At 40.2% G+C, this 15,326-nt stretch overlaps 1 protein-coding gene across 1 annotated transcript; it reads right to left on the bottom strand.

The window, feature by feature from the left end:
* Positions 1–252: 252 nt before the first annotated feature.
* LOC110925005 lies at positions 253–1,209 on the bottom strand. Its single transcript, XM_022168978.1, has one exon. It carries the CDS (start codon positions 1,207–1,209, stop codon positions 253–255), a length of 957 nt encoding a protein of 318 aa, XP_022024670.1.
* Positions 1,210–15,326: the final 14,117 nt, after the last annotated feature.

Genomic DNA, 15,326 nt, shown 5'->3' with positions numbered 1-15,326 from the left:
GTAAGGCATAGCAGTCGCGCGGGCATGCCTTGTTTAGATCTTTGTAATCTACATACATTCTTCAACTGCCATTTGGTTTCTGTACCATTACAGGGCTCGCCACCCAAGTTTGATACCGGACTTCTCTGATGATATCGGCGTTCAACAGTTCCATGACTTGCTCTTGCATAGCATCATGCTTTATGTCTCCCAAGTGGCGTTTGGCATGTACCACGGGTTTTGCACTTTCTGAGATGTTTAATCTGTGTTCTGCTATGTGCCGTGGAACACCACCATGTCAGCTGGTGTCCAGGCGAACACATCCATGTTTTCAAACAACAACTTCTTTAGCGCCGCGCGCGTGAGATCAGACATTGCAGGGCCCAAGGTGACCGTTTGTTCTGGATATTCGCTGTTTAACACCCATTTTTCAGCTTCTGCGCGCGGTGCTGGATTGCTTGCTTTTGCTGGCCAGATTTCATCCGTTGCTAAGACTTCTTTGCTTGTGTAGATTATTGCTACCCCTGTCTCTGTTGGGAATCCAACAGCTGAATGTGGTCCAGAGCAGATCATACTAAAATCTCCTTGGGATTCTCTTCCCAGAAGGATATCGTGTCTTGAATGTGCGGGTAGCACCATGAACGTGACTTCTTCTGTTCTTGAATTTCTTCCGTCTGAGAGCAACACCGGGAATGATATCTGGCCGAGAGGAAAGATGGCTTCGTTGAAGAAACCAGTTAGTGGGTAGTCAACTGGTTCCAAGTGCGCCTTGTCTTCTTGGTCGAATTGATTGAAACATTGTTCGTATATGATATCCGCGGTGCTCCCTGGATCAATGAAGATGTAGTCGGTTTGATAATGACCGATTGCCCCAGATATGACTATGGGTCTTCTCTCTCTTGGACCTCCTCTTACTATGGGGAAGACAACTTGTCTTTCACGGCAAGAGTCATCTTGTGTGCGCTTGTTGTGATTCTTTCTTGGTCGCCGTGGTCCCCCTTGAACCATGTGAGTTTCTAACTTTCGAAGCTTCTTGTTGTCTGGCCCTTCCTCTCTTCTGTGAATTTGACGGTTATCGCGCTTCCCGCCTTTTACCAGTTTGGTGAGCCTTCCATCTCGCAGGGCTCTTTCTATCTCTTTCTTTAAGCTAAAGCAGTCGTCAGTCAAGTGACCGGTGTCTTTGTGGAATTCACAGAAAAGATTTGGGTCTTGGCCTCTTTTGTTGAGCATTTGTAGGGGTGGTTTGAACTGGTGACTCTCAGTTGACAGGACCTCGGAAGGCGTCTTTGTTAGGGGTGTCCACTGTTTTTCTCTATTTTCTCTCTTTACTTCTTTGCGATGAGCGATCTGGTTGATCGTGTTGCGTGCATCTTCCCTTGCTGGGCTTCTTTCCTTGTAACCCGATGTTTTCCATGATTGGCCTTTGCCTTTCTTGTTGCGCCGATCACTGTGGTTGTAATTGTATAGACGGTTGTCATCACCGGTCAACTGCTTTTCAGTGCGCGCAATTGTTTTGTTGCCTCAATGAAGGTTTCCCAATCTTTGGGGCCTCCGTCTCTTCCTTTCAATCGTTTGATCAGGTCGTCACACTTCACTGCCCTCATGAAGTTCGCGCGCATCATCTTTTCGCCTACATCTCCAATTTCCATACATTCTTTGTTGTATCTGGTGATGAAATCTTCTACGCTTTCATGATCTTTCCTCCATATGTTTATGCAATCAGCTGGATCTCTAGTGTGCCAGCGCTGTTGGGAGAAGTGCGCGAGGAACTTGTCTCGAAAATCGATCCATGACTTGATCCTTCCTGCTGGTAGGTTGTCAAACCAGACGCGCGCTGCGCCAACAAAGGTTTGAGCGAAGAGACGACACCAAGTTGGTAAGTTCCATCCTCCTGTTACTCTTGCGCCATTGAAAACTTGGAGGTGGTCATCGGGATCTGTCAAGCCGTTGTATTTGCCCGCGTTGTGTGGCAATTTTGTCTTGTCAATATCGGCTGTTGCAATCTCTTTGATGAACTTGGAATTTTCAGCCATGCCGTTTGGGTGATATCTCAAAGAGTAGTCATGCTCTGCTTTTGGGTTGTAGCCTGCGCGTTTGTGGGGTTTGTACGACTCGTGTTCTGGCAGTAATCTGCTAAATACCGTGCTTTCTCCGTTGTACGTCGGGTCGTCTTCCTCATTATCCCATTCAGCATTCATGTTGCGCGCGCCTAAACGGCTCTGTATCGGCTTTTTCTGTGGATGGGAGTACTGTACGTAATTGCTTTTTGTTTCACCATAAGTGTCGCGCGTGTCATGCGCGCTTGGCTTTCTGATGGTTGGCATAGGTCCTTTTTCAGGACGCAAGTTCCACGCATTGGCCTGCTGAGTTGTGTGGGTGCTCAGAGACCTTTGCGGTGGAGTAGCAAAGACAGATTGGTTAGCTTGTGCTTGAAGTATAGCTTGTTGCGCGCTGAGTTGTGTGTAGACGAGATTTAAGGACGCCATTTGTTCAGCATACCAGGAAGCCAGAGTTTTTCCTTCGGGTAGCCCTAAAGGTGCTGACAAGTTCAACTGTGTTTGGACCGATGGGGCTGATGAACCGGCCCCATGGTTTGGAATGAGAACTTCCGGAGGTGTTTGATTAATTACCCTAGGTGGGGGTTGGAAGGTGGCTCCATTTGTGGTTTGGTTGATGATTCTGGGAGGTGGTTGGAAAGTGGCTCCGTTTGTGGTTTGGCTAAGCACTCTGGATGCGCTCCCGAAGATGTCAGGGAACTCGTTGTTCGTTTGCCCTTCCTTCTTGGATGGTCCCGTTCCCTTGGGCTCTTTGGACGTGCGCGGTGTCCGAAATGAGTCCAAATAAAAAGATTTCTCCGTCCATTTGAGGAGAAGGGCTTGGTTCAGCCATTTCAAAAAGCTTTTCGAAGAGAAAAGAGATGAATATGGTTTGCAAAAAATGCGGATGGCACCAATGATGATACACAGGTTAATACTAAGGTTAATCTATGGGATTGTCTCTTCTGTGGGTTCAATCTCCCTCTCTGCTCGTCAAATGGCTATGATCCTGCAAAACAGTAACACCGTTAGCTCGTTAAGAGGGAATATGGGGGTTTCCCTCTTAACCAGGCTCCGGTGTGAGAATAAGTACTGTTCTGAGGAGGAAAACAGTGTGTGTATAGTTTGAGAGTGTGGAGAATGGAATAGCCTTAACCTGAATGATGAACGGTCCTATTTATAGCCGAAGGGTGAAGGAGGGAGGAGCAACCTTGCCAGCTGCTATAGGGCGCCAGCTGTCCGACCAAGGGGAATATCCTTTTGGTCTCCTCTGCTGTGGTCAGGGTAGTGGTACACGTGGCGCGCCCATATTCGTCCATGTTGGAGACGTCGTACCGCTGCTGTCGGTGTGCTCCTTAGATTCGTTGCAGGTCCACATACCTCTTCACTAATAGTATATAAATATCCCCAAGAGACATTTCGCTCGATTGTAAACCATACCTCTTCACTAATAGTATATAAATGTCCCCAAGAGACATTATGGTAGTAAGGTGACCTCTATCCTAAAGGTGTGTGGTTCAAATAAGACTAGGTAAAGTGCTCGTTGCTCGATCGGAACATGTGCTCTCAATTTTTCGCTCGATTGTAAACGAGCCAAGCACGAGCAAAGGTCCGCTATGCACGGTTCGGCATGAATATTTTTAATTTGTTCTATATATATGTGTTTGTGTGCAATTTTATATGCACAAGTAATAATAATACCACATTATTGAATATTGAATATTGGAATTGTAAGTGGATTTAACCCAAACTACCAATAGCCCAACACCTAATCTAGATCACTAAACCTAATTTCTCTTGGTTTTGATTAATTCACACGTTCATTGACAAATTTTTAATTGATCCACCCCGCTCAAATTACCTCACGCATTCACGCTTCAGGTTTCAGTCCCAACTTCACGCAATCATGCTTCACTCTTCACTCTTCAGCCTGCACCGCTCATGGCCATCACAATTCATAACGATGTCGTCTGACTAGTCAACGACGCTCATGACTCACTCTTCAGTGGATTGAACTTATATATATCGTGAGTGAATGACAATTGAGGGAAACGAGCAGCGTTTTGAGTGAAAAAGTTTTGAATGAAACAAATGTGACATTTAAATTTGAATTCTTTGTATTAAAATTTAATTTAAAATTGAAACTGATCGAAAATGAGCAAAAATGAGTTGTTTAGTTGTGAACCAAACGAGTTCGGGCAGCATTTTCTGCTCGTTTCGTTAAATTCGAACGGAACCGAGCCGTTTGGTTTCACTTTGAGCAGAGTACGAACAAATACTCACTCAGTTTGACTCGGCTCATGAATAGCCCGAAGTTCAAATGCTACAAACTATATGAATATGGGTTTATAATAGTAGATTAATTAGGATTACGAGTCTTAAATAAATCTAACAGTATATAAGAGAACTTCTGACACACATTGATGTGTATTTATGCTAAAACAAAGCATGCATAAATTATGATTAATAATTTTGATAATAATGTAGGATCGCGTGCTGACCCAAACGAGTCAATCGGAAGAGCTCTAATTCGTTTCAGATGCGGAAAATAAGAAACGGATGTGAAAAACAGCTTGATATACTTAAATCTGCCTTGTATTGATGATTTCACACTGATTATAGTCAAGCGGCACTTCAACAGCAGTTCGGTACCGGAAACAAGAACCTTCTTACTGATTTCGCTCGAAGTGACCTATATATAGGGTCTTGATTCTGCTCGAAGACACACAAGCCATTTGGAGCAGAATCAGAATCTTGTGATTCCGCTCGAAAGACACCCGGATCAGTTGGAGCGGAATTAGACAAATGTGATTCCGCTCGAAAGTGTCTTAGGTCATTTCGAGCGGAATTAACTACTTGGAGCGAAATCAACATTTAAACAAACCTAACACTGCTATTTTCTCGTACAACGCGCCCTGATCTAACATTTCTAAGACTAGACTCGATACAAGACGAAGTCGACAGATGTATGCACTAACAGACTCCCCCTCAGATGTTGACGAGTCTTCAGTGTCGAGTCTTCTCAAACTTCAGTCTTTATCAGTCTTTGGGCTTCCAAAATCTCTATCTGGATCTTGACACACTCTTTCTCTCTTGAATATCAGCTCCAACAGATAACTTCCCAAACTCTCTCTAACAGACTCCCCCAGACTCCCCCTCAAAACATGCTGGGATTGTAGTCTGACTTTACATAATCAGGATTGCAACCTGGCTTGCTACTCTCAATCAGAATCCAGGCTCTCCTGCAAATCCTCTACCCAAAACATAAGTTTCATAAAAATAAGATATTAACAAATTTTAAAATTGTATGCACCAACACTGACTCCCCTTCTTTCAAATATACAATCAGAATAACTTGTGAAAATCATTTTTACAATAAATTTCATTTTTCTGAAAAAATTTTCAATCAAACTTTTCCAAACCTGTTCATCATGTTCAGCACTTGGAATTTTGATAATCAGCTCTCCAACATCAGTTGTCTAAAATCTTTTTGAATTTTTCAAAATTTTATGCTAAAACACACTGAAAATCTTTTTGGAATTTTGATTTAATAACATAAATGAAATGCAGTAAAGAAATATTAACATACAATATTTTTGTGAGTTTGTGTAAGAGGATCATATCAGTTTCTGAGACAAATCACCAACACCGTTAAGCTTTAATCATTTTAAGTTTTAAACAATTCACTTAGATTGTCAATATAGTGATCCACTTAAATTTTCACACAAAGTTCAACTGTTTCGAGATACGAGATTAATGTCTTAAGCACTTAAACTTATTCGCGTGTCCCACCTCAGAATATACTCCTATATCCAGATCCCAATATTCAGTCTTACAGGTGAGTATACCTAGATGATATCTGTAAGGGGTTAGATGCGAAACCGTGAGAGCTCAGCTCAGAACTTCCGTTCAGCAGAGAGATGACGGCTCGACTTTTGGTGGGTCCCCTTTAGAGGATCTTTTTTACAACAGCAATGACTATCAATTTTATTTTTTCATCGATTTGCTGAGGGCGGCGCTTTTTCAAGCATTTGCGAAAAGTATTATCCGGGGACTAGGTCAGAATTTCCATTCAGCAGAAGTCCCGGGATAATACCCCAGATATCACTAAGCATAAAGACCTGGTATCTCAGAATAAGGGGTCCTTCAAACAAGATTTCGGGGGTTACCCATATATCCGAGAGATGTTACCCACGAATTAGGCAAGTTTTAAAGTTAGGTTTATATCTCGTCACAATCTATTAAATGTGCAAAAACCTACTGACACATCATCAGTGAGACCGTTTATCACTATATAACTTTCCAATTCTTTAGCATGCCGTGATCGTCCACTGATGTACTATCATTTCCTCCTTTATACAACAAAACTTAATTTTTTGAATTTATCATGTTTTTTGCTTTTTCAAATTTTCTAATGTTTTTGGATTTTCTGTGAAATTTTTACTCCCCCTAAAATGCAAACACATTTAAAAGAAAATTTGAAAACAAACTGTACAAACAAATTGACAACTGATATCGAATCACTTCAAATCGCCATCCACTCGGCATAAACAATCAGAACTCCCCCTCACAACAAACTATTTTCCCACTGTGATTTCAAAACACTTAAGTTTGTTTTAATCAAATGGTTTTTCCGGAAAATTAGTTTTGTTGATTTTCAAACCACTTGTAGGTTAGGGGATAAACTCATCATTTGTTCTCCAAAATACCACTTGTAAGTATAGTCCAATCAAGTTCAACTTAATGACCTTGATTAACCACTTGTCAATAAAAACCTCTTTCAACCAATTACAGGTTCACTCACCAGCCATAATCACTTGTAAGTCAAAATATAACAATTTAAAGATATCACCTGTAGAAACAAACATTTCAAGAATGATGCCGATTCCTGCTCCACTCTTACCAATCCTGGGAGCTCCGGCAAGTCAGATGTTTAATCAAACATAATGTCCACCCAAGCCTGACCAGCCTTGGGTGATTTTGGTATACATCTATCCCACCAACATTTTGATTTGTAAAATTCTTTAGCACCCTTTACTTTTCTATCAACCATCTTCCCAAAAATATGTTTGACTTTCCCATTGAAAGCCTTCTCAACATCAAGTTCTCCCTTATCAGCGAAGAATTGATTTGAGATCTCTACCTTTCCCACTTTCGACATCAGATTTTCCTTTGACAATTGAGGAAAATTCTCATCGTACACTTCTGGAACGGAACTCACAATCTTTTTCTCAACCAATGACTCCTCTGATTTTTTGGAATCAGATTCATTGTCAGAACAATTATCTGTTTTAACCACCCACTTTTGTTTACTCATATCACCTTTTCTTTTATAAAACCTTTTTGAACTTTCTCCTTCCTCAGAAGTAGAATTTTCAAACTTTTTAACATTTTTTACAGGTTGTTCTTTCTTATCAACACAAGTCTTTCTCAAAACAGAGTTAGAAGAAACTCCCTGTTTTTGGTAGTTGGTCTTGGGGCAATTCCAACCTATGTGTCCAACTTTTTGGCATTTGAAACAGGTTCTTCTGTCAACTCTTTGAGCAAACTTTCTCACATTCTTCTTCACTTCAGCAAGAAACTCCTGGTTTGATTGTTTCCAGAAAGGTTTCTTCTGTTCATCCTCTGAACTTCCACCAGAAACAAATTTTGTTTTTGGTTTATAAATTTTCTGACGAATTAAAACCAAGACCTTTTTTTTTGAGATTAGAGTAAATTGCCATTTTAGTCCCTGAGTTTTGTCCAAATTTGCCATTTTAGTCCAAATAGTTTTTTTTTGCCACTGGGTCCCTGACTTTTCCCTTTTGTTGCCATTTTGATCACATACACTAACTCCATCCAAAAACTCCATCTTTAACCAGGGGTATTTTGGGGATTTTCATTTTAAATGTTTTCAATTGCCATTTTGATCCAATTCCAAAAAATCAAAAAAAATCCAAAAAATCAAAAAAATTCCAAAAAGTTCTAAAAAATAATAAAAATTCTAAAAAATCATAAAAATTCTAAAAAATACAAAAAATCAGTTTCGGCGCGAACCGTTTCGAACCCGAACCGTTTCGAGCTAAACTGTCTCGACGCGAACCGTTTCGACCCGAACCGTTTCGAGATGAGCCGTTTCGACGTGAGCCGTTTCGACGCGAGCCGTTTCGACCCGTACCGTTTCGACCCGAAACGTTTCGAGCTGAACCGTTTAGACGCGAACCGTTTCGAGCCGAACCGTTTCGACACGAACCGTTTCGACCCGAACCGTTTCGAGCCGAAACGGTTCGTTCAGCTCGAAACGGTTCGACTCAAAACGATAGGGGTCGAAACGGCTCAGGTCGAAACGGCTCAGGTCGAAACGGCTCGGGTCGCAACGGCTCGGGTAGCAACGGTTCGGGTCGAAACGGTTCGGGTCGAAACGGTACGGGTCGAAACGGTTCGTGTTGAAACGGTTCGGCTCGAAACGGTTCGGCCCGAAACGGTTCAGCTGGAAACGGTTCAGCTGGAAACGGTACGGGTTGAAACGGTTCGCGTCGAAACGGTTCGGGTCGAAACGGTACGGGTCGAAACGGTTCGCGTCGAAACGGCTCAGTTCGAAACGGTTCGGGTCGAAACGGTACGGGTCGAAACGGTTCGCGTCGAAACGGTTCAGCTCGAAACGGTTCGGGTTCAAAACGGTTCGCGCCGAAACGGATTTTTTGTATTTTTTTTAGAATTTTTATTATTTTTTAGAATTTTTTGGAATTTTTTGATTTTTTGGAAATTTTTTGATTTTTTGGAATTGGATCAAAATGGCAATTGAAAACATTTAAAATGAAAACCCCAAAATACCCCTGGTTAAAGATGTAGTTTTTGGATAGAGTTAGTGTATGTGATCAAAATGGCAACAAAAAGGAAAAGTTAGGGACCCAGAGGCAAAAAAAAACTATTTGGACTAAAATGGCAAATTTAGACAAAACTCAGGGACTAAAATGGCAATTTACTCTTGAGATTACCATTATGGTTTGGTTTCTTTTGAAAACCATAACCACAACTGTAACCCATTTTCTTGTTTATCTTTTGTTTGATTCTTGATGTCACACCCCGACCACGTAAAACATCAAATCGTGGCGGAAACGTCGGGGAGTGTTGTAACAGAATTATTGTTCCACAACCAAGGTAATTTAAATAATATTTTATTCATCACCCAAGGGTGGAATACATTGTTTCAAACGAGAACCCACAAGTTACATTGTCTTAAAATAAAAAAAAAAAAAAAGAAACAAAGTACATAACAAGTTTTAACTAGTCTAGATCCATTTTATCGTCACTAAGGCCCAAGTCCACCCTAGTGTATCACGATCATCCTATGCATTTGCTCCTGAAACACATGTGAAAATAGGTACGTCAGCATAAAAATGCCTGTGAGATACATAGGTTTTGTGAAAATAGGATCCATGACTTAGGTTTTAGAAAAATTGTTTAATGAAATGTAGTCATGAACCTTGTTGATTGTATTGTTTGTAAATCATTTGAAAAACGATGGTAGATATGTATTTTTGAAAGAATAATGTATGGTTAAATGAATAACCAAGTAAAATAAGTTGTATAAAACAAGTTGTTTGTAGAACAATGTATTGTGAAAAATATATGTTATATAGCTAAACTGAAATGATTTAAACAACGCTGCGATGCGTAATATCATACAGACACTTATATATAGGAAGTACCAGCGGCGTATCCACTATGTTTGTATCATATTACACACGCCTCGTTACTTAAATCACTTGCCCAAACCAACCACCAATGTAAACATGTTTATGTTTAACCAAATGTCAAGATGTTTATGCGAAAAACCATATCTAACGTCAAGTGTAAATCATGTAATGTGTGTAACAATGTCAAAATGTCTATGTCAATATCAATCATGTCATGTGTAAACAAAATGTCATGTATGGTAAGTGAAATATGTATCAACTAAACCATAGGTGAAAATGCACAAAACAAAGTATTGAAGTAAAACTCAGTTTAAATCAACGTTATGTTTTGTGGAGATGCATGCTATACTGAATACAAACATTTATGCGGTATTGTGAAAATGCATACATTCAAGCCTTGTGACTGTGGTGATAAACCTTTAAACAAATTAAAGGTCTATCGGTTTTTATGTTTAAATCGAATTCGGTCATTCCTTTCATCCAAACATACCCAGGATGTCAGGAACGGGAGTTGTCAAATCCTATGGTACCACTACCTACTAACGAGCGGCGTGATCAAAGTTAATGAATGTATATTGTCCCACTTAAACAAACCAAATGTCATACGCAAAATATAAACATGTGAAAACAATGCACTAAGTATGTAATCAAATGTACACACATAGCGTGAAATATCATGTAAAACAAATGTACTAAGTATGATGAACATACATAGCATGAAAATGGTAAATCAAATGTACTAAGTATGATGAACATACATAGCATGACCACAGTCTTGACCTCCGATCGAGCTACGAACACGAGTAGGTAGGCGGCTAGGGGGGCGGCAGGGCTGCGCCTTTTCAATCAATCTCCGGCCGCTCCGCTATTGGTGCGAGCTGTAAGGAGTCTTGATCTCGAGTCAAGCTGGGGCGTCATCTGTCTTTTAAGTTAAGTCATTTCCTAAGACGGCTCCTCTTATTCTTTCTACGATAATCCAAACTGCAAGCTCCACGAGTCTGCTCGGAACCAGTCGATTCCTGAGCCATTCGTTCTCCCCTCTCGGTTGGCCTTTGCCAGCCACTAGAGCAAGTAAGAGAACCTACAGTGAATGCCAATGTAAAACAATGTACTAAGTATGATGAACATACATAGCATGAAAATGGTAAATCAAATGTACTAAGTATGATGAACATACATAGCATGAAAATGTCATGTAAAACAATGTACTAATGAACATAGCAAGTATATAATGCGAAAACATGAAAGCATGAAAGTAACAAGTAGGCACATGTGTTTCACCCCAAAATGTTTAGAAAACAGTAAAAGAGGGGTCTATGTACTCACTTGAGATTGCTTAGAAGTCGTAGGATAACCACCAAGCAATGCTAGAAGATCACGGAATCAAACGGCACCTATATAGGTATCTACATTAATAAACGGACCTATCGGAGGATCGGGTAGTACGAGGTTTGTAAACCAAATAAGTGTGGGAACTTATGTAATATGGTCTAACAAAGCCTACGTACTAAAACGAAACCTATCCTAAGTGCTCTTGACCCGTTATGACCCGCTTAGGTAGCTTATGCTACTTTAACGCGTCGTTCGCGTAAAACGCGTTCGGAATGCCTAACTAGCCCTATGATAAACAAGATATGCTTTAACATGTTCAATATTGTTGTTAAATCAGTTTAGATACCAAAAATTTTGTTACATAGGCTTAAAATGAATTTTGGCGTAAAAAGGGTATTTTGGTAATTTACCTAAGGCACATACGTTACCTATCATACAACTAGTTAAACGATGTGACCATAAGGTATAACCTCGGAAGGTTATTCCCTATACAACTATGGTCACCTAATATGTTTGGTCGGATCCTAATGATTGACCAAATGGGTCGGGTTCGTAAGCATAAGCGATTGATTAGATCGCTTACCTTACGACCCTAAATAAGCACAAAACTAAAAGCGACGAGCTAAACATGCTAGAACATGTTTAGTGAAGTTAGAAAACAGGTTTGGTATTAAAACAAACGGTTTTAATACCCAAGAGTAGTTTGGTTACAAAATACGCGAGAAAACGCATTTTGGCCGAAACTACGACTCGTCACCGAGCCTAGATAACGTGGTAATCAGTAGGTATAGTCACTAGGGACTATAACCATCGTGATTACGCTCACGTTATGAAGTTCAAACGAACTTCGCGTTGACCATAAACTGGTCAATGCAGAAAGTCAAACACAGTTTGACTTTAACGCTAAAACGAACGAAAAACGCGAAAGAATACTTACAGAAGGTCCCCGCAAGATTGATTTCCGAGTATTTCTCAGGTATGAAGTGTTTATAACTCCAACTTAGAGAAAATCTCAGAATCAAGTGTGAGGGAAATGGGCAAGGCATGGGGGGTATTTATAGATTTGGTAGAGCCGTTAAGATCGTTCCTCGTAATCCGAGATTCAATCCTAGCCGTACACATCAAGCCCATAGTTTTAGAAAACCATGGGGGCCCCTAAACCAGCCCATAGACTCAAAAAAACCATATGCAAGGGTGGGTAACAGCTGGAAATGGCTGGAATGCAATTCTGCTGATCTGGGCATGGCTTACGGACCGTAAGCATACCCATACGGTCCGTAAGGACCCTGCAGACCAGCAGATTTTGCATTTTGGCAGTTTTGGTCCCTGTGCGCGTATAGTTGTGTTTTGGCACTTCTAACACCCGTCAAACCCATTTTTGAGCTCTACAAGGATGTTAAAGTATAGGGAACATAAAACATACTCAAAAATATGTCGGATGTCGGTTCGTTTGGCCGTACGATTGCGTTGTTTGGTTAATTACGACGGAAGTCGTAAAGGATGCAAAAACGGTCCAAATTGCGCGACGAATGGATTTTTGACAAGCCAAACACTAAAACATAATATTTAAATGTTTACATAAATTTTTGGATGTCCGGATGTATTCAGAACGTAAGTTATGCGCGAAAATGCAAACTTATGCACTTTTTGAAACTTTTAGTCCCTGAATGACCCAAAAGTTTATTTTAGCACACCGAACCCCTCAAAGCCTATTTCTAAGCTATGTAAAGGATATTTAAGGTGTGTTTAACTTATGATCATGTTCCGGAATGTTCGTTACAGTTCAGATCGGCATACTTTCGCAGTTTGTCAATTTTAGTCCCTGTAAGCGAATTGACTTAATTTTGCCATACCAAAGCCTTCAAAACTTATTTCTAAGTTATGTAAAGGTTATTTAAGGTATGTTAAGCATGAATTGATGTTTCGGAGTATTTGTCGCGTATAACTGATTACGTTTTCGCACCAGTTTGCGTATAATTCTCCAGAAAGCGATATAGAGTTTAAAATCGAATAAAAGCCAAAACATGAAAAACATCAAACATAAACAAACAAACATAGGGATCAAATAACTTTATTTCATTGATAATTGAACTGTTTAAAATGATTACAAGCACAGATGTCACAGTCTCCCCTACTTGTGGGAATTTCGTCCCGAAATTCGTTTAGAGGAAACTCGTGGGAAAAGATGTGGATACTTCGCCTTCATTTGATCTTCACGTTCCCAAGTAAACTCGGGTCCACATTTAGATTCCCAGCGAACTTTAACCAACGGAATGCGCTTGCGTTTAAGCCATTTGACTTCACGATCCATAATTTCCACAGGTTTCTCAACAAAATGAAGTGTTTTATCGACACAGATTTCGTCAAGTGGTATGTGGAGGTTCTCATCAGCTAAACACTTTTTGAGATTGGATACGTGGAAGGTTGGATGAACATTTCCAAGTTCGGGAGGTAATGCAAGTCTGTAGGCTACCTTACCGATTCTTTCGACGACCTTGAATGGTCCAACGTATCTAGGTGCAAGTTTTCCTTTCTTTCCAAGTCTGATCACACCTTTCCAAGGTGAGACCTTAAGTAATACACGATCACCGACTTGGAATTCTAAGGGCTTGCGTCGTTGGTCCGCGTAACTCTTTTGACGGCTTCGAGCTGCCTGTAAGTTATCACGAACCTTCTTAACCTTGTCAGTTGTCTTTAGAATGAGGTCAGGTCCATTAAGCTGAGCCTCACCGATCTCATTCCAGCAGACTGGTGAACGACATTTTCGACCATAGAGAGCCTCGAAAGGAGCCATGTTGATGCTGGAGTGATAACTATTGTTGTAGGAGAATTCAATCAATGGAAGATGTGAATCCCAACTACCACCAAAATCGATCACACAAGCTCTAAGCATATCCTCCAGTGTCTGGATTGTTCTTTCAGTTTGGCCATCTGTTTGTGGATGATATGCTGTGCTCAGATTGAGTTGGGTCCCCATAGCAGATTGCATGGTTCTCCAAAAACGAGAAGAGAAACGAGCATCTCTATCAGAAATAATGTTCAGGGGTGTCACACCCCTTTCTGCGGCGGAAGCACGAGGTGTGATCATGAAAGGTTCTCATTGCATACGAAAGGTAAACATACTATATGCTCATGAAAATAACTTCAAATACCATAATTTGAAACATACGTTTAGCGTTTACATCGCTAGGTCACATAAAACATTGTCTTAAAAGTTTACAACTTTATTTAAAGATAAACATAAGCGACATCCAAGAGCATAAGTAAGACCACGCGCACATCCATCCTAGTTACCTGAAATACATGTGAGTTTTGAAAAAAACGTCAACATAATGTTGGTGTGAATTCATGCAGTTTTGTATTTCACGTTTGTATACTTTGTATGAAAACATAGTTTGTGAATAAATCAAGTTTTCATATATATAAATCCAGTTTCATGTGTACACCACGTACTCATGTATAATTCAAATTCTTCTTGAGTACCCCACGTACTCAAGTATAATTCACATTTTCTTGAGTACCCCACGTACTCAAGTATTCATCAAGTTTTAGTATGGTATGAAATTTTATGTAAATAAGGTATTCCTGTAAGTATCAGGATTGTTAATGGGTTGCAAATCCATTAACATGTGACACGACATAGGAAGTCACCAAACCTTAGGCATTTAATTGGTATATTCTGAGACACAAAAGCACTACTCAGTACTCGCCCTCACCGAGAGTGAGGCTGCCCGGCACCCGTTAGATCTAACCTTTTGTTCTGCGGTCTAGGTATATTGTTGATTAATGGTGCTTCTGTACCCTATTCGTGACACGATTTCTCGCATCATTTTCCATAGCGCATCCTACTTGGTTCTCGTTACTCACCAAGCGCGCTTCCCGCATTCTTATATCACAACACACTTGGTACTCGTTCTCACCAGGTGTGCTTTTTATTATCATACCATTTGTTAAACATAAAAATATTTGTAACATGTATTTCACCCCCGAAGTTATAAAACTGAAAACAGTTAAGAGAAAAGGGGGAGCATGAACTCACAACTTTGCGTTCCTGTGCGTCGTAAACTTCACCGGATTTGCTTAATTAACGTCGTAACCTATACGCGTTTTCTTAACGTTAGTCACTAGACTTGCATCGCACAAGTACAGTCACTCTCTTTTGTGTATATATTCTTGTGTTAAAAATATTTTATATTTTTAACTAAGTATCTTACTTATATTATTTTCTCTAAAATTAATATAAGTATCTAATGTTTTGCACTTTGCACCCGAATTATGTATCTTGTATGATGTATGTGTA

This window comes from Helianthus annuus, chromosome 17 (genome assembly GCF_002127325.2).
Source record: "Helianthus annuus cultivar XRQ/B chromosome 17, HanXRQr2.0-SUNRISE, whole genome shotgun sequence".
In the NCBI taxonomy this organism is placed as follows: domain Eukaryota; kingdom Viridiplantae; phylum Streptophyta; class Magnoliopsida; order Asterales; family Asteraceae; genus Helianthus; species Helianthus annuus.
The sequence above is the reverse complement of the archived record's forward strand: the minus strand, read 5'-3'. Positions and strand labels throughout refer to the sequence as shown.